Source organism: Micromys minutus (genome assembly GCF_963924665.1).
Source record: "Micromys minutus genome assembly, chromosome: 10".
Lineage (NCBI taxonomy): Eukaryota > Metazoa > Chordata > Mammalia > Rodentia > Muridae > Micromys > Micromys minutus.
The window spans coordinates 24,904,035-24,928,740 of NC_137979.1; the positions used below are offsets into that span (position 1 = coordinate 24,904,035).

General features: G+C 37.3%; 1 protein-coding gene and 2 pseudogenes across 3 annotated transcripts; all 3 read right to left on the minus strand.

Annotated features, from left to right (window-relative positions):
- Positions 1-3,503: 3,503 nt before the first annotated feature.
- Positions 3,504-4,436, minus strand: LOC308426176 (olfactory receptor 1468-like; the record flags this gene model as incomplete). Its single annotated transcript, XM_080923935.1, has 1 exon — positions 3,504-4,436. The coding sequence occupies one exon, from the start codon at positions 4,434-4,436 to the stop codon at positions 3,504-3,506; it is 933 nt and encodes a 310-aa protein (XP_080780061.1).
- Positions 4,437-9,986: 5,550 nt separating this feature from the next.
- LOC308425168 (eIF5-mimic protein 2-like) lies at positions 9,987-14,239 on the minus strand (annotated as a pseudogene). The gene is made up of 3 exons: positions 14,228-14,239; positions 10,266-10,888; positions 9,987-10,165 (listed from the first exon to the last, which is right to left on the minus strand). The product of its transcript is annotated as an eIF5-mimic protein 2-like (transcript).
- A 4,739-nt stretch (positions 14,240-18,978) lies between these two features.
- Positions 18,979-19,636, minus strand: LOC308426182 (protein tyrosine phosphatase type IVA 2-like; annotated as a pseudogene). Its single transcript has one exon. The product of its transcript is annotated as a protein tyrosine phosphatase type IVA 2-like (transcript).
- Between the last annotated feature and the right edge of the window lie 5,070 nt (positions 19,637-24,706).

The following is a 24,706-nucleotide window of genomic DNA, read 5'->3' on the forward strand; positions in this document are numbered from 1 at the left end:
GAAAGGCAAAGGACCCAGTCAACAGTACAAAATGGCAGCCTACAGAATGAGAAAATATTTTCACTAACTCCACATTTAAAAGAGAGCCAATATCTATAATATATAAAGAACAAAAAAACCTAGATTTAACAAAACCTAGAACAAGCAAAACAATTTACTTTAAAAATGGGGTACAGATATAAACAGAGAATTCTCAACAGAGGCACTTCAAGTAGCCACCCATCACTTAAGAAATGTTCAACATGCCTAGCCATCAGGGAAGTGCAAAACTATGTTGTTAGTCTTTCTCACACCTCTTAGAATGGCTAAGATCAATATTACAAGTGGTAGTTCATGCTAGCAAAGATGTGGAGTGAGAAGAATCTTTTTCCATTGTTGATGGGAGTGTAAACTTGAACACCTACTAAGAAAATCAATATGGTGGTTCCTCAAAGAAATTGGAATTAATCTACTTCAAGATCCAGCTATACTACTTCGGGGCATATACCAAAAAGACACTCCATCCTACTCCAAGTATACTTGTTCAACTATATTCAGAGCTGCTTTATTCATATCTAGAAACAAACCTAAATGTTTCTCAAATGAAGAATGGATAAAGAGAATGTGGTGTATTTACATGGTGGAATATTACTCAGATTCATAAAAAAATGGACCCCATTTTCCCATAAAATGGGATTATAGAATTTGCAGCAAATTGCTGGAACTAAAAATAACTCATGCTGAGCAAGGCAATGCAGGCTCAGAAAGGCAAACATGGTATGTATTTACTTATAAGTGGATGTCAGCTGTGAAGTAAAGGATAACTTCACTATAGAATAGTGGGCATTTAAGGGATGTCATTGAAACTTACTGTGATAGAAATTACCTGAAGCCTATGAGGGTGGCCTAGTAATGAAGTGACACAGCCATTTTCCAGAGAAGCAGTGTAAGTTATGAAGCCATCCCAGATGTTTGATAAGTTACTGGCAAAGCTGAGTCACACACTGCAATGCCCTTTTATCAGTTCGAGTCTCCATTGTGCACTCTTGGTAGGGGCTATTAGCATAATGATTTTCCTTTGTTTTATCTGACAACACCAATTCTGTACTACCCTGAGAAAGACCTAAATGAACTACCCTCTACTCTCAAGAAAGTAAACTACTTGAGAGTCCTCTCTGTGCCTTGGAGATTGTTATATGCCCTTAAGCAAATTACTGAAACAAAATAATTAGACTAGTTTGAACTCAGCGGAAGCTGAGAAGATTCAGCAGGACAGAAGAAGTGACAACAGATTAGTGCAGAGAACTGCTGTTATAGAATATTTATAATTTCTTAGAATTATAACCTATAAGATAATAAGTTATCTAAGCCATACAGAGTAAGCGTCTAGTACAAATTTAGCAAAAAAAAAGCTAGAAAGACTAAGATAATATAATAACATGTACCAGTGGTATAAAGTAGGTAAGAAGAATAAGGTATTAGGCTTTGTCAGTTTTGAAAAGATTGGTTAACACCAGGTTGTAATGTTAATTAATATAGAAACAATATAATTCCTATATGAAACAGACTTGTAAAATATAAGTAACGGCTGCAATGTTTCCTAAGCATGAATGATCAGGCTTAGGCAAATCTGTCAGTAATATGAATGACCATTAAAAGATAGTAATGTATCTTAATGCAGGGCAATTTGCCTGAATTGACTCAGATTCTATTTAACATCATTTTAAACATCCTCAAACTGCAAGTGCTGCCAGCCTGAGAAGAGGCTGTTACATATTGCTTGGTTGCTTAAATTAAATAATTGGTAGAATTTTAAGAATAAAGACATGAGGTTGATGATAACAAAATCTTTATTATCTTATGCTTAACCTGTAACCCTGCACATTCTAGAAAATAAGAATGTCCAGGACTGTACCTCTTGAAATCATGAACTTTTGAATATGTATGAATAAAGAAAACTTCAGATTGCTAGTCAGTCAGACATTGCAAAGCATACTAGTCTTGGTGTCTGACTCATCCCTCCCCTTGCCTGTTCCTTAGATTCTTTCTGGAACCTATTCACTGCAAGCACTGGCCCCTATAATGGAGGGCATAGAGCTTTAGTCAGCCTTCTTCTGTAATCAGGTAAGGTACCTAGTGGTGGAACTGGGGCACTGACTGAGCCACAAACCATATACCAGACCTGCCTACAAGATGTGCTGAGGCAATGTGGCTCATATCTTTGGGGAGTAGAAAACAAATGACTGGTATAACTTTAGACCCCAGTCACTGAGAGGAAGTGTATGCTTGATACTCCTTGGTTGGCCAGGAACTGAAAGGTGGATGACTCAGAGGCATAGAGTAGAATCAAATATAAAGCAGGCCCTTGGTTCTGTTAAGGTTCAATGCCACAGTGTAGGGGAATGCCAGGGCCAGAAGGCAGGAGTGGGTATGTGGCTGGGGGAGCACCCTCATAGAAACAGTGGCAGAGGAATGGCATAGAGAGTTTCTGGAGGGGAAACCAGGAAAGGGGATAACATTTGAAATGTAAATATATAAAATATCCAATAAAAAGTCAATGAAATTATCCTTTAAGATATTCTGCTATACTTATAAATCAGTGCTTAGTCCAATAATCATTAGAGAGGCTTTTTCTAGCAGCTGATAGAAGCAGATGCAGATTAGGTGGAGCTCAGGGAACCCTTGAGAACACAGGGAAGAAAGACTGTAGGATACAGAAAGTTAGAAAACACCAGGAAAATGCAGTACATGGAAACAACTAAGCAGGGAAATAGGGATTCCCAGAGACTAAAGTGGTAACTAGAGAGCCTGCATGGGTCTGCACTATGCCCTCTTTATACATGCTGTGGTTGTTCTGCTTTGGTTTTCTATGGTACTCCTTACAATGGGAGTGGGGTTATTTTTGACTCTTTTGCCCGCCCTTGGGACCCTTTTCTTTCTTCGGAGTTGATTACTCTATCCTTGATATTGGGGAACGTATCTAGTTTTATTGCATCTAGTTATTTTGTGTTTGGTTTGTATCCATAAAAGGAAGCTTTTTTTTTTTTTTTTGGGAAAAAGAAGCTAAGTGGATCTGAGGGAGTGGGGAGGTTATGAGGTGTCTAGAAAGAGTTGTAGTAAGGGAGGGTGCAATTGGGATATATTGTATGTGAGAATAATAAATAAAGAGAGAAAATAAATAAAATGTTAATTGAGCATTAACAAAGTATTAAAAGCTATCATTTATTTACATTGAAAAAGTATACTGCAGTCAATACAAAGTTGTCTAACATTACAACACCTTTATATAACAAGAATTTAAGGAATGGAGATCTGATGAAACTGGCTGTTATGTAACAGTTTTCTAGAATCATATGCGCAAAGCAGAGTATGAGTCATGAGGTCCCATTCTTTAAATGAACCACTTTGCAAAACTCCATTGAAAACAGAAATATTATATAGTATGTTCTTGAACATGGGTCTCATTGAAGGGGTACATTTTGTAGTAATAATATTAAATTTAACTAAAAATTTCACTGACGTCATTATAAAGAAACTTTCTTCTTGCTAAGGAGTCTAATCAGTGCCTCTTTCATGTCCCTGTTCCTCAGGCTGTAGATGAAGGGATTCAGCATGGGAGTCACCACTGTGCACATCATTGCCATGGCCATCTCCTTCTCAGTAGAGTTATTAGCTGATGGACATATGTAGAGCCCAAAAATTGTCCCATAGAACAGTGACACCACAGACAGGTGGGACCCACATGTGGAGAAGATCTTGTGTAAAGCATGAACAGATGAAATCTTTAGAATGGAGAAGACAATTTGTACATAGGACACCACAATGAGTAAAAATGGGATTATGCTAACCAGCCCTCCCATGATAAATATCATTAATTCATTAATGTGAGTGTCAGAGCAGGCCAACTTGAGCAGGGCTGATATGTCACAGAAAAAGTGTTGGATCACATTATCCTCACAGAATGACAAACTAGCCAGGAGTAGAGTGTGCAACATGGAATACAGCACAGTAAATACCCAGGATAGTAACATGAGACACACACAGAGCTTGGGGCTCATGATACTCAGGTAATGTAATGGGAAGCAGACAGCCACATAGCGGTCATAAGCCATGACTAAAAGAAGGATGATCTCTAGGTCTCCAAAAACCAATAAAAAGTACATTTGTGTCAGACAGTCAGCATAGGTGATGGATGTGTCCTGGCTCTGCATGTTCTGCAGCAACTTGGGCATTGTGACAGAGGAAAAGCAGAGATCAGAGAAGGACAAGTTGCTGAGAAACAAGTACATGGGTGTGTGGAGATGGGAGTCCAGGTAAATGAGGATGATGATGAGGAGGTTCCCCAGGACGGTGGTGAGGTACATGGACAGGAACAGGGCATAGAAGAGGTGCTGGTGCTCTGTGGAGATGGGCAGGCCCAGGAGGAGGAACTGGGAGATGACAGTTTTGTTGTTCATTATTATTCTAATTTTCCAGGATCCTAATTAGAAAATATTCATGTCCCTTAATATTCAAGATTTCAAGATACAAATAAATATATATGTATATATATGATATATATTCTACTACAATAGATTTTACAGTCACCATGGCATTAAAAACTCCTAATACCTGTAATCATTACCATCATTAATATTTTCAACTTTTCTTTAATAAGGTTCAATTTCTTATCTTTTCCTGGAAAGCTCTATGCCATTTTTACTGAGATACAAAATGGACTAATGGTTCTCTCTCCCAATATTTGCTTGTCCTGGGTGAGTGCTTTTTGTTCATTTGTAAGTTGCTCCATGCTATTTTGTACATGTATTGATGATTTTGAAGAATGTGATTAAATCTTATCATCATAATTTTATATAAATATCATGAATATCTCACATTTTCTAATGCTTTAGCTTACCCTTTCAAACTCAGGTGTGCATGTTCCCTAACATGCAGATTTCTGTTCCACTGTTAACTAATTTTCTTCCTTCCATTGCATGTATGACAGGCAGCAGGAGCTCAAAGCACCAAGTGAAATTAATGTAGTCACTTTGTTGTTTCCTGTAGAATTCCACATTCTCCGACCTCTCCAGTTTCCCATAGAATAAATGGAAGCAATTCAGGCTTCAGTCAGAACTGTGTGTCCCTTAAAACTTTCTTGCACTATCCTGGAAATTTGGTGTGAGCTAACAATACAGCAGATTATTTTCCTAGAAGTCCCCAGCTCTGCGGAGGCTGAGTCAAAGTTTCTGGTTGATGATCCTGCTCACCTTCATTTCATTTGCAGACACAGGAACTAGTGGCTTCTGTCCCCACTGCTTATCTGCATCATCCCTACTCACATCCTTCTGCTGCCATCCCTGGACCTGAGGTGCCCTGCATCCCAGAGAAGGTTAGATCCTGTATAACTCATTGAAAATATTGAAATTACCCAGGACCTTTCTAGGAACAATTTATCTTAGGTATCTTTAATGGAAACAAATTATAGTTACCAATCTCTCCTTCTGACATTTACGGGAAGATAAAATGTATACAACAACAACAAATAAAAAGAAAGCAAGAAATTGCAAAAATAGAGTCAAATAAAGCATAGAAACATGCACAATCTCCCTTGTTTAAGTAACAATCAAGGCTTCTGCATGACTGGTTCCCTCTTTATCAGTACAAATTCTAGTTGCTACGCACATATTTCCCAAATGTCATTAAAATCTGTAGACTTTGAGTAAATAATTAACACTTCAGCATATGATGCACTTCATGCAACCAGATGAAGGAATTAGTGGTAAAGTGCAGATGATTAGAGAAAACGTTTGCATCTCTGCCTTAATTGCAAGTGTGTAACCTCCACTCTTCTAAGAAACTCCAATATTCTAGACAGTGCCTAAATGTTCCCATTATGAGTCTCTAACACTATGAATTGTATTGCTTAGGTCACATGCATGGACACCCCTATCTTATACTTCAAACACAAACCATTCTGTGATTATGAAGAAGACTGGCCAATGAATCAGTCATTCTCAAAGCTGACAAAACAGAAATGTCAAAAGAGCTCAGCCACTTTCTCTGAAATGCTATATTTGTTGTGACAACATCTCCACCAACTAACAGTGTTTACTGCAGGGAAATTCAGAGTTTGTATACTTAGTTTTTAGGTTAGCATTACAGAAGTAATATAGAAAAAATTGTACTGTTTAAAAGATGATCTCCTTTTGTATCACATACCAGCCTTAAATATGCAACACTGCTACCTTGGTGTTCTGAATACTGGGATGATACACAAATTACATCTTGCCCTTTTTCTGCTTCTCTTGTAAATGAAAAGTGCCCTTATATCATGTGTGCAGGTTTGTGGACTTCCCTTCTCTTCAGAGGGTGTTGACCAATAGTCCACAAGGAAAAAAGAAGCAGAAGCAGTGAATGGGGTTCAACTCTCTGAGTATGACAGAAGGACTCTCAGCGATCACTGCAGTGAGACAAGTCTACTTTGTTTTTCCAGCATAGTGTATGCCAGGGATTTCTAGTGGTACGGGTAGAAAGAGCTAATTGGCCACGCCATACTACATTGGTCATACTACAGCACTATTATGCAGGTGGGAAGCTAGCTTAGGACTTGTGTGCTGAGTTATGTAGCCTTGCAGAGATCTCTGTACAAGGTCATTTTTCATACAATCTGAGCCACCTGTGTTCAGGGACATTCTCCAGACAAAGTCAGGCAGAGACTGTGAAACCTCACTGAGGAAATGTACCTTCCACCTTGTGCAGAGCTTAGAAAGCCATCTGGTTATGGGTTTCTGAACCTTGATAGCAGGATTATTTAATACATGTGTACAAGATCGGAAGCCAGAGATCTCATAATCAGCTGTTAACACTGATGGGTTAATGCACTTCATAACTTCTGTAGATGTCAAACCTACAGCTGTCAGATGAAACAGCACATGAAAACCAAAGGGGATATTTTTGAACACCTGGCACACTTGCAGATTGCCGTGGATCCTGTAGAATCTCTGAGTTTGGTGGAGGAGATTTCTTTGTACATTTACATGAGCAACTAGATGATGTTAATGTTGCCCTTGAAGGACTACACTTAGCTGTTGTGATCTCATATAATACCAGAGATTTGTGAACTTGTGCAGAAAAAATAGATTATCATGTTTGGGAGGACATTGTACAGAGTTTGTGAAGACCCCAGTGGTAAAAGTGTACTGAATAACCCTTCAGCACACAGCAATGAACTACATTTTCCAGGACTGCACTTGTGTTGAAATGGTAGGATATTGAGAGAAAAAAGAACATCATCATTAATTGTAATAAACACATCTATGTGAACCAGGTTACATGAGGACCAAGAGACAAATTCTTGTGCAATGTGGGGAAGTCTTGGAGAAAGAGAAAAGAAGAATGCTATCATACCTGGGAAACTGTCTCACATCACATTGGAGATTCATGTGGATTCACATCAAGACACATGCTTATTTTCTTGTATGTACAGTTTTGCTGAGGCCGAGTATAATTTCTTGTTCAAGATCCTGCTCACCTTTATTTTATTTGCGGACACAGAACTCCCAGCTGTTTTACTCATTACCTATCTGCACCATCCCTACTCACATAACCCTGTTGTCAGCTCTGGGCCTTTTGGGTTCTGCATCCCAGAGGAGTCCAGGTCCTGTATAACTGATTACGGACAAAGTAATTACCCAGGACCTTTTTAGGAGATATTGACTTCAGGGATCTCTAGTGGAGTCCAATTATAGTCACCAATCACTATTTCCTACACTGAGGGGAAGGTACAATTTGAAGAATAATAACAAAAAAAAATCTACTAAATAATTAATAGCAGTAAAAAAGCAAAAAAAAAAAAAAAACCTTGAAAGATGCATACTAATTGCTTGTTCAGGTAATGTACACGGCTTCTGTTCAATAGAGCTCACTTTATTGGGATGGGAAATAAATTGGGACTGAAAAGCACCCTATCTTATCAGTCATTATTATTATTGTTAATTACTTGGATGGGAATAGAAGTGGGACTGAAAACCATCCTATCTTAACAGTCATTATTTTTTTATTGTTAATTACTTAAATGGTCTCACAAAAATTTACACAAAAGATCATCATCAGTATTTTTTATATTATTGCTTTTGAGCCTAGTTTTTTAACTGCTGGACCATCTCTGTAGCCTATGCAATAGTAGTATTTAAGCAAAATGAGACCATAGATAACCACATACTCTGGGAAGTCTTCTAAGGACAGCATCTCAATCCAACACAACAAAGTATTTGCAAGAGGACTTAGGGCAGACCTTCTAGAGAAATAAATGTTATCACCAGACTTTCTATATGTGCTAATATGTGAAAATATTTGTAATGTCACAAACACGTAGCATGTTTTATTCTTCCTCAAGCCAGTAGAAAAGCAGTTCATATTTCTCTGCCTGTTCATTCATTTTTATCTTCTTATCTCTGTATAAAAATGTTAACACACACTACCACCATTATAAAACCATTCTCCATTTATGTAAAATTACTTTACAATTCTATGCTGTAAAAGTCCTCCATTGATTGAAAGGCTTAGGTAGCAGTTTTTTAAATGTAAGGACTAACTTTATTTTTTAAAAATCTTTTTAGGACTACAAATTACAAAAGAATCAGATCACTACACAAAATCCAATGAATACATTTGCCTGTGTATAGAACTTTATCAAAGTCACTCATTTTACAAATTTATTCCACCTACCAATGTTTTTACTATAATGCTCTTAAAGTTTTTATACCTTTATTTTAAATTATATTAATGTTATTCTCAAGATAAACTTTTAAATACCAAATTCATGGCTTCTAAGAATGGCACCTTTAAAATGGCCAATTTCCAGTCAAGTTTACAGTTGCATTATTCTATTTTCTTTCACCAATTAAAAAAAAACATTGAAAATGTTCCCTTTTAGTCTTTCCTGAAAATGGTGGCTACATTTCCCCCTACTAACTATGTATAAATAGATAGCAAAAAGAAAAGCAATGAAAGCAGCTAGTAAAATAATTGGATTAATCACTATAAGGATTTGGCTCATGACAAATAAAAAAATGGCAACTAGGGTGAGTTACTAGATGCTTGTATACAGGTAGAATGAGGCCAGTCCTAGACAACTGAATGGTGGATCACTAATGATTGTTCTTTACCTTTAAAATAGGTAGTGTAGTTGTGCCTAGATCCTATTAGAACATGCTCACCCAAAGGGCTCCCAGCAATATTATGGGTTGGTGACAAGACATTTCCTTAACTCCCTCCGTGTGGAAATTCTTTCCTAAGAGTCTGAGCTGAATCCTGGGGTAGAACATTTGTATGAGGAGTATCTACTTGTTTTACCTAGAAAGATGCAAATGAACCTAGAAGTTCCTTGAAAAATGCTCAGCTTCCTTCTTCCTACCTCTGCCATGTGTAGTTCTTAACATAAGTTTGCTCTTCATGGTTTTACTAAGGATTAAACCTAGAAATAAAAAGAAAATATCTCGAGCTAAAAGTATAAAAATCTGTTCACATATAACCAACACCAAGATTCATTTTATGGATTCAATCATCTACTGGATTTTCACTGATAAACAGGGCTCTGGACACACTATCACACAAATCATTGCCTTTTGAGACTTTGGATATTTTACAGATTGATTTTCAAACAGAATCTTTTTGTAACAATTTATTTTTAATTAAATCATATCTTGAAAACTGTTTACATAGAACACCCATGGAATAAAGTGAACTGCTCATTGCCGAAGGCCTTACACCACATTATTACAGTAGAAGATAAGGAGGTACAAGGTAACTGAAAGCCAATGCAACATCAGATTCAATTCCACGGCTCCTGAAACTCCTTACACATGGTTTCAGAAAACAAAACCCAACATTTCCAATAACCATAAAAACAGTTAAAATAAAAATTGCCATGAAAGTCCTTATATCATGCTTCATATAATGAGGTAGAAAGATGTAAGAACCAGGACACATGAGACATGACATTTTATCTACAACTCCCATTTGCTTTACTGAGGATGTTGTTTCAAAATTGAGCTACATTTTTCACCTTCAGACTCAGATTCTTCTTCAGGATTTTTGAGCCATTCTACAAAAATCTTCATTTGCTCAAGGAAGACACTTTCCTCCTTTACAACATGAGCATCTTTATACCACTTCAGAATGAGCTCTTTTCTCAGGACCTCAGCTTTATAAAAAAGCATCACTATTTTCTCAGTCTTTCATAAACCGAATTTCATCATAGCAATACTCTTGAATCTTCAGTAACAGATTAAGCTCAGATTGACCTTGAGTAGTGAAGGCAGCAAGTAGAAGGCTGTATTGCTTCAAGTGCTTGATAGATTGTTTTGCTACAAGCTCTTATTTTTTGTTCCATTCCACAGTGCTCATCACAGTTGACGAGACTATTTCAATGACCACTGGTTCTGGGATGTTATTTTTTATCTCCTCCTTGACATATAAAATTAAGTCCTTGAATGGGTCACCAGGGGACATCTGCTCCTGAATCTCCTTCTGGAGCTCATTCTGAGACCCAATGGACTACTGGTTGTGGAAATGCCCTGAAAGCTCTTTGAGGCCTGCCTCAGTGAAATACTTAGTGAAGTGTCCAATGTTTTTTTTTTTTTTTTTTTTTTTTATTGGCAGGGAACAGCTCCATCTGTCTGTTGTCCATGCCGACTTTCTGAAAGCTCCCAGCATCTGCATTGATATCTTTTTCATTTATCCACGACATAAAAATCTTTATAGCAAAAGCTGCTGAGACCTCTTCTTTAACCAAATTCTCATTATAAATGCTGTACAGAATTGATGTATTAAGGGTTCCATTAGCCAGAAGGATTCTAGTCAACATTGCAATCTTGTCCTTCTCAGACTCTGAAAATCCCTTCAGGAAGATCAGTAATTTCAGCAACTATGATACCGATTCCAAAATTGACCATATAATCAGTCATAAAAGAGGCCTCAACAGATACAAGAAGAGCAAAATAATCCCTTACATCCTATCAGATCACCATGGACTAATAAATAACAACAATAACAATGAAAAGCTCACATACACATGGAAGCTAAACAATGCTCTACTCAATGATAGCTTGGTAAAGGAAAAAATATAGAAAGAAATCAAAGACATTTTGGAATTTAATAAAAATGAAGGCACAACAAAACCAAACTTATGTGATATGATGAAAGCAGTACTAAAAGGAGACTTGACTTCATAGCTATGAGCACCTCCAAAAAGAAACTGAAAACACACCTGGAAGATCTAGAACAAAAAGAAGATAAAACCAAGAGAAGTAGATGTAGGGAAATAATCAAGCTAATAGCTGAATTCTTTATAGAAACAAAAAGAAGTATATAAAACATCAACAAAACCAAGAGCTGGTTCTTTGAGAAAATAAAAAAAAAAACTGATAAACTCCTAGAGGGCACAGAGAGAGTATCCGAATTAAGAAAATCAGAAATGAAAGGAGAGACATAAAAACAGAAACTGAGAAAATTCAAGAAATCATCAGATCATACTACAGAAGCGTATACTAAATAAAACTGTAAAATCTAGAGAAAATGGACAATTTTTAAAAACAGATACCAGGTACCAAAGTTAAATCAGGAGCAGATAAACTGTATTAAGAGTCCCATAACCCTTAAAAATATAGAAGCAGTCATTAAAAGCCTTCAACCAAAAAAGCCCAGGTCCTGAAAATTTAGTGCAGAATTCTATCAGACCTTCATAGAAGACCCAATACTAATACTCTCCAAACTATTCCACAAAATAGAAACAGCGGGAATACAACCCAACTCATTCTTTGAAGACACAATTATGCTCATTCCTAAACCTCAGAAAGACCCTACAAAGAAAGAGAATTTTAGTCCAATTTTCCTTATGAACATTGGTGCAAAAATACTCAACAAAATTCTTGCCAACTCAATGTAAGAACACATAAAAATTATTATGTACCATGATCAACTAGGTTTCATCCCAGGGATGCAAGGATAGTTCAATATATGAAAATCCATCAATGTCACCCTCTATGTAAACAAACTCAAATAAAAACACCACATGATCATCTCATTAGATGCTGAGAAAGCACTTGATATAATTCAACATTGCTTCATGTTAAAAATCTTACAAAGATCAGGAATTCAAATCTCATACCTTAAAATAGTGAAAGCAATATACAGAAAACCAGTAGCCAAGATCAAACTAAATGGAGAGAAACTTGAAGCAATCCCACTAAAACCAGGGACTAGACAAGGCTGTCCACTTTCCCTCTATTTATTCAATAGAGTACTGGGTGTACTAGCCAGCTCAATCAGAGAGCAAGAAAGGGCCGAAGGACACACATTAGAAAGGAAGAAGTAAAAATATCATGATTTTCAGATAATATAATAGTATATTTAGTGACCCCAAAAATTCTACCAGAGAACTTTTAAAGCTGATAAACAACTTCAGTAGAGTGACCAGATATAAAATTAAGTCAACAAACCCTCTTCTACTCAGTGGACAAACAGGCAGAAAAAGAAATTAGAGAATCAACACCCTTCACTCAAGTCACAAAGAATATAAAATAAATTGGGGTGATCCCAACCAAGCAAGTGAAAGAGCTATATGACAAAACCTTCAAGTCTCTGAAGAAGGAAATTGAAGAAGACCTCAGAAGATAAAAAGATCTCCCATGCTCATGGATAGGAAGGATTATCATAGTAAAAATGACCATCTTGCCTACAGCAATCTACAGATTCAATGCAATTCCCATCAAAATTCCAACTCAACTCTTCATAGAGTTGGAAAGAACAATTTGCAAATTCATCTGGAATAACAACTCATGATAGTAAAAACTATTCTCAACAATAAAAAAAACTTCTAGGGGGGAAATCACCATCTCTGACATCAAGCTCTATTACATATCAATTGTGGTAAAGACTTCATGGTAATGACAGAGGAACAAGCTGGTAGATTAATGGGCTAGAATCTAAGACCCAGAAATGAACCCACCCACCTATTTGACAAAGGAGCTAAAACTATTCAATGGACAAAGTACAGCATCTTCAACAAATGGTGCTGGTTCAACTGGCATTCAGCATGCAGAAGAATACAAATTGCTCCTTTCTTATATGCTTGTACAAAGCTCAAGTTCAAATTGATCAAAGGCCTCCACATAAAAGTAGGTACACTGAAACTAATAGAACAGAAAGTGGGGAAGAACTTAGAACACATAGGCACAGGGGAAAATGTCCTGAAGAGTACAACAATGGCCTATGCTATAAGATCAAGAATTAAAAAATGGGACTCATGAAATTGCAAAGCCATTTTGTAAGGTCAAACAAACAAACAAACAAACAAAAAATTGTCAACAAAAAATTGGGGAAAGATCTTTACCAATCTCATATCTGATAGAGGATTAGTATCCTATATGTAAAAAGAACTCAAGAAGGTAAACTCCAGAGAATCAAATAATCCTATTCAAACTGGGGTGCAGAGCTAAACAAAGAATTCTCAAAGGAGGAGTATTGAATGGCCAGGAAGCATCTAAAGAAATGTTAAACATCCCCAGTCTTCAGGGAAATTCAAATCAAAACAACCATAAGATTCCACCTGACACCAGTCAGAATGGATGACATTAAAATCTCAGGTGACAGAAGATACTGGTGAGGATATGAAGGGAAAGGAACAGTCCTCAACTGCTGGAAGGATTTAAAGTTGTACAAACACTCTGGAAATCAGTCTGTCAGTTCCTTAGAAAATTGGGCATAGTACTACCTGAGGAACCAGCAATACCACTCCTGTGCATGTACCCAAAGAAGCTCCAACACCTAAAAAAGACACATGTACAACCATGTTCATAGCAGCCTTATTTATAATAGCCATTAGCTTGAGAGAACTCAGATGTTCTTCAACAGAGAAATGTATACATAAATTATGGTACATATATAAAATGGAGTACTACTCAACTATTTTAAACACTGATTTCGTGAAATTCCTATGCAAATGGATGGATGTTATCATCCTGAGTGTGGTAACCAATTCACAAAAGAGCTCTCATGGTATGTACTCATAAGTAGATACTAGCCCTAAAATCTTGGAATACCCTACAAACCATCCACATAATTTATAAAGCCCCCAAAAGAAGAAAGTCCAGAATGTGGATGCTTTATTCCTTCTTAGAATGGAGAACAAAACACTCATGTGATGAAATACAAGGTCAAATAGAGGAGCAGGGGTTGAAGACAAGATCTACAGAGCCTGCCTCACCTGGGAAACCATCCTATATGCAGCCATCAACCTACACACTATTGCTGATGCCAAGAAGTAAGTGTTTACTGATAAGAACCAGATATGAATGTCTCCTCAGAGGCTCTGCCACACACACACACACACACACACACACACACACATACACACATACATATATGTATGTATATATGTATGTATGTATATACAGATGAGGATGCTTGCAGGTAAACATTGGATTGCAAATGGGGACCTCAATGAAAGAGCTAGATAAAGGACTGAATGACCAAAGGTTTTACAGACCTGTGGGAAGAACAACATCATCAACCAACCAAGGTACTGATGTGAAGAGGGTGATTGGAATAGGGAGCATCTTCATGGAAGCAAATTGAGCGGGTGGAGGGAGAGGAGTTGGGGGAAGGGGTATAACATTTGAAATGTAAATACAGAGAATATTCAATAAAAATTTTTAAAAAGAATAATTTGACTTAATTTTCAATTTTATTCCCTTGATGTCCTTTGATTTTCTCATTGGTCTATCTAGAACTGCGAGTACTATACTAAATCTATAGGAAGAGAGTGGGCAGTCTTGCCTTTTTCCTGATTTTGGTGGAATTGTGTCAATTTTTTCTTCATTCAATTTGATGAAGGTGTGAAGCCTACTTGCTTATGGGAAATGATGTTTTTGGTGTGTTCTCAAATTTGGTTTGAGTATATTTGATTTGCTGTTAATAAGCAAAATTGATTTAAAGTTTTTTGTTGTTGTTGAATCTTTGTGTGGCTTATGTTTCAGCATGATTTTGGCTTCATAGAATGAATTAGGTAGTTTGATATTTTATTCAGACATAAATTAAAATGAAATAAGTCTTTTGCTTGACAATGGGCACATTTTGTTAGATGAACAAGCTATACTAAAGTGGACAATAGGGCCATAATTTCTTCTATTTGTCTATTGTAATTTCATGTAGACATATAAAACCCAAAGCCAGCATTAACAGAAAAGAGAAGGGAAAAATTAGGACATGATGAAAAGTGAAATTAGATAAAGCATAAAATTGAGTGAAAGTTTTTTTTCCATGATACCAGGTACTAGGTAAAATAAACATATGTGAATCAAAAACTACTAACATATGTTTAACAAAGCATGATGTAAATTTTACTACCTGCTAAATGTCTCCTTCAGTGTTTACAAGTGTGTATCCTTTTATGCAAGAAAGAATCAAGTTCATGCCAAATATTAAGGGAACTTGGGAGAATAACTTGAGTCACAAAATAAGTAACATTCTGAGGATACATGAACTTTTTTGAGTAAAACTGGAAACAACATAACCAACATCTGAGGTGTGTGTATCAGTGCACACAAACAGGAAGAACTGTGCTAGAAAAAGGATATTATAAAGACATTTTCATGACAAAAATGGTAATCAGCAGCACCAAGATGCTAAGACAGGTCTCTGGATAAAATCGAGAACTCCACTCTTTTTTCCTTATTGACTTCCACCTCAGGGATGTTGCCATGATGGCACAGATGTATCCTGTAGCCTTGGTTTCACTCGTGTCACTTGTAGCCTTCTTGTAGGTACCCCACAGTTTTAAAACAAGGCATTTTCATACAGAATCTCTGTAGTTCTACCCTGCTGTAGTCATTCTGAGAACAAACATTATTCTTTCCCCTTTCTACATAAAACATAGGTCATGTCAACATCTTCTTTTGTCTCTTGCATTTCTAGTGATATCTTCTTCACAGGAATCCATGGTTTCCTCTGAAAACTATTTCCCAAAATCTCTAAGTCCTGATAATCAGAATGTGGCCTATACAGTTCTTGTGTTTACATTACAATGGTAGAATAGATGCTCAGCAAACAATTTTATTATTGATCATGAGTGCACAAACTAACTTTAACAAGTTCCATTGACCATATGATGAAGTTTGTTACCATCTTCATTTGGAAACAGAATTAGGGTAAATAGAAGCTATAAAAGAAGATATCAGTCCTAGTTCTAAAAATAAGTGTTTCTTTGAGTTCCTGGATTGTGACAGTACCATGTTTAGTTACCAGGATGAGAATTTAGGGTTTAGTGGTCAAATATGCATGAAAAGAGCAAGGTCCTTGAATCTCCAATATTCAGGACTCAGGTAACTGAATGTCCATATTCCTCATAATGTATGCTCAATCCCTTAGCTTATCAGACACACTATGTGCTGGGAAAGAATCTAGATTTGGAATCAGAGGATATGTATAGCTAGAGCCACCCGTGATTTACTCATTCTTCCTGGTCTCCTCCAAATCTTAACATGTGCAGAAATTCTTCACATTTTCTGGTAAATGTAGTCAAATATTTCATTCTTTTGTCCATGAGATAGTTGATGTACTTTACCTATTATCTACATCAATGTCTTCCTTTTGTTAGTAATATCTGATTCCTCAAAGCCAGTCTATTCCTACTGCAGTGGTCACCACATTTGTGATTGCATTCTGTGGGGCTCTTTGAGGAACTGTATAGAAAACTATAAGTATTTCCCTTTCTAAAATAGAAAAATCTCACTTGGGACAATGCATTTGTTCCATCATTCCAAGATGACACTAAATTTTGGAGGCAATAATTTTATTACCACACTGATGATGCATGGTTTCTAGAAAGAGGGATCTGATAATGACAAGTCACACAGTTAAGCATTGCAGTTCAAGATGGTACTGTCATCATTGTTGTGTGGTTACTAAGGTTTTCTCCCACTTTCTTATTTTCCTTTCTTGCTTTTCTCTATTACTTCCTGCTGTTCTTTTCTTCTCATTTTTTCTTCTACTATCTCACTCTATCTTGGTTTAACCAAACAGCTGAGGAAGAAAAAAATTCACTTACCATGAACAGAATTTTTAAGGATCTTTACATTTACAAAAGAACGTATTAATATCTAACATTATAGAAATCATTTCCTATTTTAATTTTTCTCATTTTTATATAATCATATTTAATGTGTTATCCATATCTCTCATACTATAAATCTAGTGTCAGTCTTCTATATATACACATACAATTTTACCAGCACCATTAGTTTAAGGTTTTGTATTTACTCCAAAGGTTGATTTTGTCATCCTTGTGTATTTATATATAAATGTGTCAATAGTAATAAGAAAGAAAATGTTGTAAATTTTTAGAGCAATGGGAGTACACAGGAAAAGTGGGAGTGTGAGAGGGAGGGATGGAAATGCTATTATACAGCATTCATCTGTGTAGTTCTCTAAACTAAATTAGGAAAAAGAGGAAACTTAAAAATGTTGGTGGCCGAAGTTAAATTAGCCTTTTTCTGGGTCTTCCATTCTGTACCATTAATCTATAGCAGTGGCCCTCAACCTTTGGGTGGTGGGCCTTTAAGGAGTTGAGCAACTCTTAGTAGGTATTGTATTTCAAATATCCTGCAAATCAGATATTTATATTAAAATTGATAAAAGTACAATAATTATAGCTATAATATAGTAATAAAATTTTTTAGTTGGTTGTCATCACAATTTGAGGAAATGTATTAAAGGGCCATAGCATTAGGGAGGTTAAGAACCAATGATCTACAGTTTGGTTTAAGCTAGCATCATGTTGTTTTTATTCATATAACTCTATTCTATAGTTCAAACTCAGGTATTGTGGTATCTCTTGCATTGTTCCATTTTTCTAAGGGTTGCTTGAGATGTTGTGGGATTTTTAAAATAATTCCAATTCAAATGTAAGACTTTGTTGTTCTTTCTCTTTGTATACATTTTTTTCATTAAAATTCTGATTGGAATTGCATTAAATCGGTAGATTGGCTTTGGTAGAAAGACCATTTGAACATTACCTTTTCCAATCACTGAACATCCATGCTCAGTCTGTGTTATAGCTTTGGACATAATTTAGTTCTTTCGTGTTCTAAAGTTTTCACTGAAGGGGGTTCTCACTTCATTATTTAAGTTTATTTAAAAAAATTCTTTGTAATCCACTGTATTGTATACCTAATAAGTGAATTATAAGACCCTTGACTGTACCTCTTAAAATTAGAAATGGATTTCAATTACTGAAGTGATTCATTAAATTACAATTTTCTTAAATAGCCCAAGGTATTTTTATCTTGAAAGTGAAAAACAAGAGAAGAAATGAGCATGGAAGGACCAGTATTAGGGAACAAGGAATGACGGAATGTAGATTAAAGGACATTTGACTCATGAAAACAAATAGGAACCTGACTTTTTTTCTAGTTTTAAGTCAACGGGGGAGGGGTGTTTATTTTTTGTTGGTAGATAAATGTTTTTTTTTAATTTTTTTCTTTGCTTTTTATTTATTCATTTATTTATTTATTTATTTTTTTTTTCCTAAAAGTGCCCAGGTGGGTTTAAGGCTGCCAGACACACGCACATCTACAGCAACAAGGGCTTCTTTCTATTCCTTCAACATGTATCAGGAGAAGGGAGAGAGGCAGGAAGAGAGAAGGTGGGGAAAATCTACCTCCCCCAAATCCCATCACAAGGAGACCTATGTACCAAGAATAATGGAAGTGTGTGCTCCCCAACAACTGGCTCCACACTGGTTAATATTCTGCTGGTTTTCCTCAGACCATCTATTTTGAAAACGCTTAAAAAACACAGGAGATTTTGAAATAATTCAATCCTGTCAGAAATCAAAACTCCAAAACTAGGAGCAAAATCATCTTTCACTAAATTAATCCCTTTTCCTTTCTTTTTTTTTTCTTAAACATTTTATTCGTGTTATAGAGGGATTTCTTTATCATTTGCCTTCTTCTCAATCAGTAGAGTTGAGGAGTACTGAATCTATCACTACCTTGATGACACAGGTAAGAATCCAGATTCACATTTCCAGGTACCAAGAGTTCCCTCTAATACCACGATCCGGCCGGCCTTCCTCTACTTCTACTGAACTCAGCAGTGCCCATTGGTATCTCTGAAGCGTAATCGCATCTTAGGTCGGTATTTCTCCTAGTAAAGCAGCTGTTTAGAATTGAATGCTCCTCTTCTTTTTTTGTCTTATAAACTGAACAGCATCTTCATATTTCATTCTGCATTCAATCAATGCAAGTGCAACTAGCACAGGAACCCTTCCCAATCCTGCAGCACAATGCACTGCAACACAGCAGCCTGGCTCTTCATGAAATTTGGTTTGTAACAGGTTTAGCCAATCATCTACTATCTGATTAGGGGGTGGAGCTCCATCATCAAAGGGCCAATCTAGAACGTGGATTCCTTCTTTTTCAACTGGAGCTTTATCATATGTAGCATCACAAACTCGAAGCAAAGTTGTCACTCCGTATTTCTTAAGTTCCTCTGTGAACTTGTTGAGAGTCGCATTGGTGGGGTTGTGAGTTATCAAAAAACGCATGTTCTCATAAGAGATCTCTACAGGGGCTGGACGGTTCATTATGGCAAATAAAAAGTGTGAGCGTGCGTGTGTGAGTGTGGTGGGGAAAATCGGGGGGGGGGAGGAGGAAATCGATAAATCTTGAAACGTTCTGCAGCAGAAAACAGTAAAAAGACCACTAAAATGCCTATTACTGACCACTATTTTCTCTATTCAACTTGCTTATTCCTTATGAAGCTTCTCTCTTCAACACAGGCAGAAGTATTAAGAATCCACTTGAATTCAAATTCAACTTGAGCCTCAATGTCTGCAGATGGATACCTTCAGCTTCCAAAAAAAATCCAACTACATACAAAATTTAAGCAGCCTTTAAACTACATTTAGGCACTAGTGAGACAAGTTAAAAGTGTAGGTTCTTTCCCACTTTTGTTTACTTGATGCTTAATTTTACTGGAGTCATTAAAAGAATACACTTGCAATTAAAAAAAAAAAAAAAAGCCTACTACTTCTGAGGCCAGTCTCGGTGTCCAGAGTCTTCAAGGCAATGTTAATTATGGCACATATAACCCCAAGCTCACTTGTCAGCGAAAAGGCTGTGCTGAGCCTGGCAGAAGTCTGCCCTCACGCTCAGAATCCCCATAAATGTGCAACGTATATTCCAACGAAAATCGCTGGCGAGCTGGGGACTGGGCATTGAAGGCCAGCGGAGGCGGGAGCGAGGAAGCGCCTCTCTCCTCAGTCACCTGGGCGGCAGCGGCGGCGGCGACGACCCCCCCCCCCTCAAGCCTGGGCGCGCGACACCGGGCCTGGTGGCGGCGGCGGCGGCGGCGGCGGCGGCGCGTATCCAGGAGTCCGTCTTGCTGCTGCTGCTGCTGCTGCTGCTGCTGTCGCGACCGCCGCTGAGTCCCCCGCTGCCTCCGCTGCCCCGGCTACCGGCTACCGCCGCTGCCTACTGGTGTCGCCTTGCGCCCTGCCGGCCGCTGCTGCCTCTACAGCCATTCCTGGACGGACGACGGTTATAGTCCGGCCGATCGAGCTGCCGCCCTGGATAAATGTTTAAAATGAATTTGATAGAGAAAGTGTAAAATCTATTTTGAAGTCCGGAAGCTTCAGAATTGCTATTCTAACTGTCTGGATTTTATTACAAACTTTTGGCTTGGTAAATTTCACTGTGTGATTTTTTTTTTTTTTTTTTTTTTTTTTTTTTTTTTTTTTTTTAAATTTCCAGGTGTTTTGAACATACGCTGCAAGTGGAATTGTAGCTCTAATTTATTTTTTCAAAACAGTGTTGTTATAGGAACACTGCTGACTTTTATGTGTTAATTTTATTTTCTGTTATTTGCAGATCTAAGAGTTTTACCAAGATTATACAGTTTATTAGAACCAAAAGTTTCTGATAGGTTCTAGGGCACACACACACACACACACACACACACACACACACACACACGATGGAAAGTGGAAAGATCTTCCTTGCTTATGTGTAGGTAGAACTAACATAGTAAAAATAATGGCCATCTCACCACAAGGAAACAACAGATTCTATGCAATACCCTTCAATATTCCAACACAATCCTTTACGCACATGGAAAGAACAATTTTCAATGTCATAAGAAAAAACAAAACTGAGGAAAGTGAAAACAATTTTTAACAATAAATGAGCAAAGACTGAAGGAAAGGTCATACAGAAACTGCCCACCATGTATCTGTCCCATATATGGGCACCAAACCCAGACACTATTGCAGATGCCAAAAAGTGCTTGCTGACAGAAGCTGGTTACAGCTGTCACCTGAGAGGCTCTGCCAGAGCATGACTAATACAGAGGCAGATGCTCACAGCCAACTATTGGACTGATCATGGGGACCCCAATGGAGGGGTTAGAGAAAGGACTGAAGGAGCTGAAGGCAACTAAACAACCATCAAAAGAATATGTATGAAATAACCCATGGCTGTAGCTTCATATGTAGAAGAAAATGGCATAGTCTGATATCAATAGGAGTAGAACCTCTTGGTCCTGTGAAGTCTCTATTCCCTATTATAGGGGAATGCTAGGGCAGTGAGTTTGGAGTGGGTGGGTGAGAGGGGGAGCACACTCATATAAGCATGGGGTGGGGGATGGGATCAGGGAGTTCTGAAGGTGAAATTGGGAAATGGGAGAATATGTGAAATATAAATATATGAAATATCCAATAATGATAAAAAAAACTTTAGGGTGAAATCACTCTCCATGAACTCAAGTTGTTTTACAGAGCAATAATGATAAACAATGGCATGGTATTGTTATAGAGATAGACAGGTTTATCAGTGGAATACAATTGAAGACCTAGAAATAGACATATGCACAGCTATGGACACTTGAACTTTGAAAAAAAACTAAAATCATACAGCTGCAATAATAATGCATCATCAACAAATGATGCTGGTCTGACTAGTGGTCTGCATGTAAAAGAATGTAAGTTAATCCGTATTTATCACACTGCACAAAGCTTAATTTCAAGTGGTTCTAATAGAAGAGAAAGTGGGAAATAGTCTCAAGTGCATTTACTTGTACAGGTGACAATTTCTTGAGCAGAACAACAATGGCTCATGCTTTAAAATCAACAATTGCCAAATGGGACTTCAGCCCTCTCAATAGAACGAAATAACAACCTCCATAATGATAACCCTACAACTCATAAAGGGTTAAAAAAAAAGAACCCAAACAATCCAGCAAAATAATAATGTACAGAACTAAACAGTGAGCTCTCAATAGAAGAATCTTGGGTGGCAGAGAAGCATGTTCAACATCCTTAGTCATCGGGGAAATTTAAATCAAAACAGCTCTGAGATTTCACCTTACATGAAACAGAATGACTAATACAAAAAACTCAATATGTAGCACATGCTGTCAAGGATGTAGAGAAAGAGGAACAGTCCTTCATTGCTAGTGAGATTGCAAACTGGTATAAGCACTCTAGACATCAATCTTGTGGTTTCTCAGAAAAGTGAACTTCTGACATATACCCAAAAGATTCTTTTCCATACCACAATAACACACACTTCATTATGTTTATGAAAACCTTATTTGTAATATCCAACAGCTGGAAACAACCTAGATACAGAAAATGTGCTTAATTTACCCAGTGAAATACTATTCAGCCGTCAAAAACAAGGACATCATAAATTTTGCAGACAAATGGATGGAACTAAAATTACTATCGTGAAAATTTCAGGACCCACCAGCAGATTCTGAGCCCCCAGAACAGCTTTGCAAGCACTCTCCCACCTGAGACCATGGTAAGCCCTCCACACACCCTACTGGCTGTCCCAGGAGGGAAAGCTTGGAGCTCTTAGAGGGCAGATAAGGTTGTATACTCTGGGATTGGGTACTTTCTGACCCAGTGTGAGGGCCAGGTGACCTTTATCAAAACTCAGGACCGGCCTGCAGATGGCTGAGCCCCCAGAACAGCCTTGCAAGCGCTCTCCCATCTGAGCCTCTGGGAGCCTGACACATACCCTACCTGTTGACTTGAGAGAGAATGACCTGAGTTCTTAGAAGGGCAGGTAGCATGGTGCATGCTGGGATGGGGACATTCCTGGCCCAGGGAGAGAGCCCATTGACCACCATCAGGACTTGGGATCTGCCCCCAGATAACTGATTTCACAGAACAGCCACTCAAGCACACTCCCACCTAAGCCCACAAAGACAGAACTGAGTCACTGCCATCAGAATTCATTGCCTGCAAAACACCCAGAAGCAATTTTCTTCTTGAACCCACAGGCCCTCGAACCCACAAAAGAGACAAGCTCCAGTCAGAGATAACAAGGTTACCTGCAATCAAAGATAACAAGATTTCAAGAGGAAAATTAAAAAAAAAAAAAAACCTAACAATGGAAACCACTATAACCTGGCAACAACAGCTTTCCTATCACAGCAAGAAGTGGATTGCCAAAAACAACAGAAAAACAAGATGTAGACTTGAAATCATACTTCATGATGATGATGGAGATCTTTAAGAAGTGTGTGAATAACTTCCTTAAACAATTATAGGAGAACAAGAAGAAATCACTCAAAGAACTACAAGAAAACACAACCAAACAGGTGAAGAAATTGAAAATGAAAATAGATATAATAAAGAAATCACAAAAATAGACAACCCTGGAGATAGAAAGTCTAAGAAAGAAATCAGGAATCATAGATATAAGCATCACCAACAGACTACAAGAGATGGAAGATTGTATCTCAGGAGCAGAAGACAGCATAGATAACTGTGACACAACAGTAGGAGAAAAATGCAAAAAACCAAAAGCTCCTAACCCAAAACATTCAGAATATTTAGGACACAATGAGAAGACCAAACCAAAGGATAAAAGGTATAGAAGAGGGCAAAGAATATCAATTAACAGGCACAGTAAATATTTTCAACATATTCATAGAGGAAAATTTCCTTACCCTTCAGAATGAAATAACCATTAACATAAACAAGCCTACAGAACTCCAAAGAGATTGGACCAGAAAAGAACCTCCTCCCTACACATAACTGTCAAAACACCAGATGTTCAAAACAAACAAACAAACAAAAAAAAAAAAAAAGAATCTTAAAACATCTAAGGGAAATAGGATGAGTAACATATAAAGGCAGACCAGCCAGAATCACACCAGACTTCTCAACAGAGACTATGAAAGCTAGAAGATCCTGGACAGACATCATACAGACCCAAAGAGAAACCAAGTGTAAGCCCAAGTTACTGTATCTAGCAAAACTCAATTACCATAAATGGAGAGTCCAAGATACTCCAGGACAAGAGCAAATTTACACAGTATTTGTCCACAAATATAACCCTATAATGGATAATAAATGAAAATATCAAACACAAGGAAAGAAACTACAGCCAAGGAAAAGAAAAAAAAGCAAGCAAACCAAAAAAAAAAAAAAAAAAAAAAAAAAAAAAAAAAAAAAAAAAGCACACGAACATAAGTCTACCTCTAACAACAAAAATAACAGAAAACAACAATCTCTATTCCTTTATATCGCCTAACATCAATAGACTCAATTCCCCAATAAAGAGAAACATACTATCAGACTGGATATGTAAACAGGATAAAGTATTTTGCTGCACACAGGAAACTCATCTTAGAGACAACAATGGACACTACATCAGAGCAAAAGGCTGAGAAA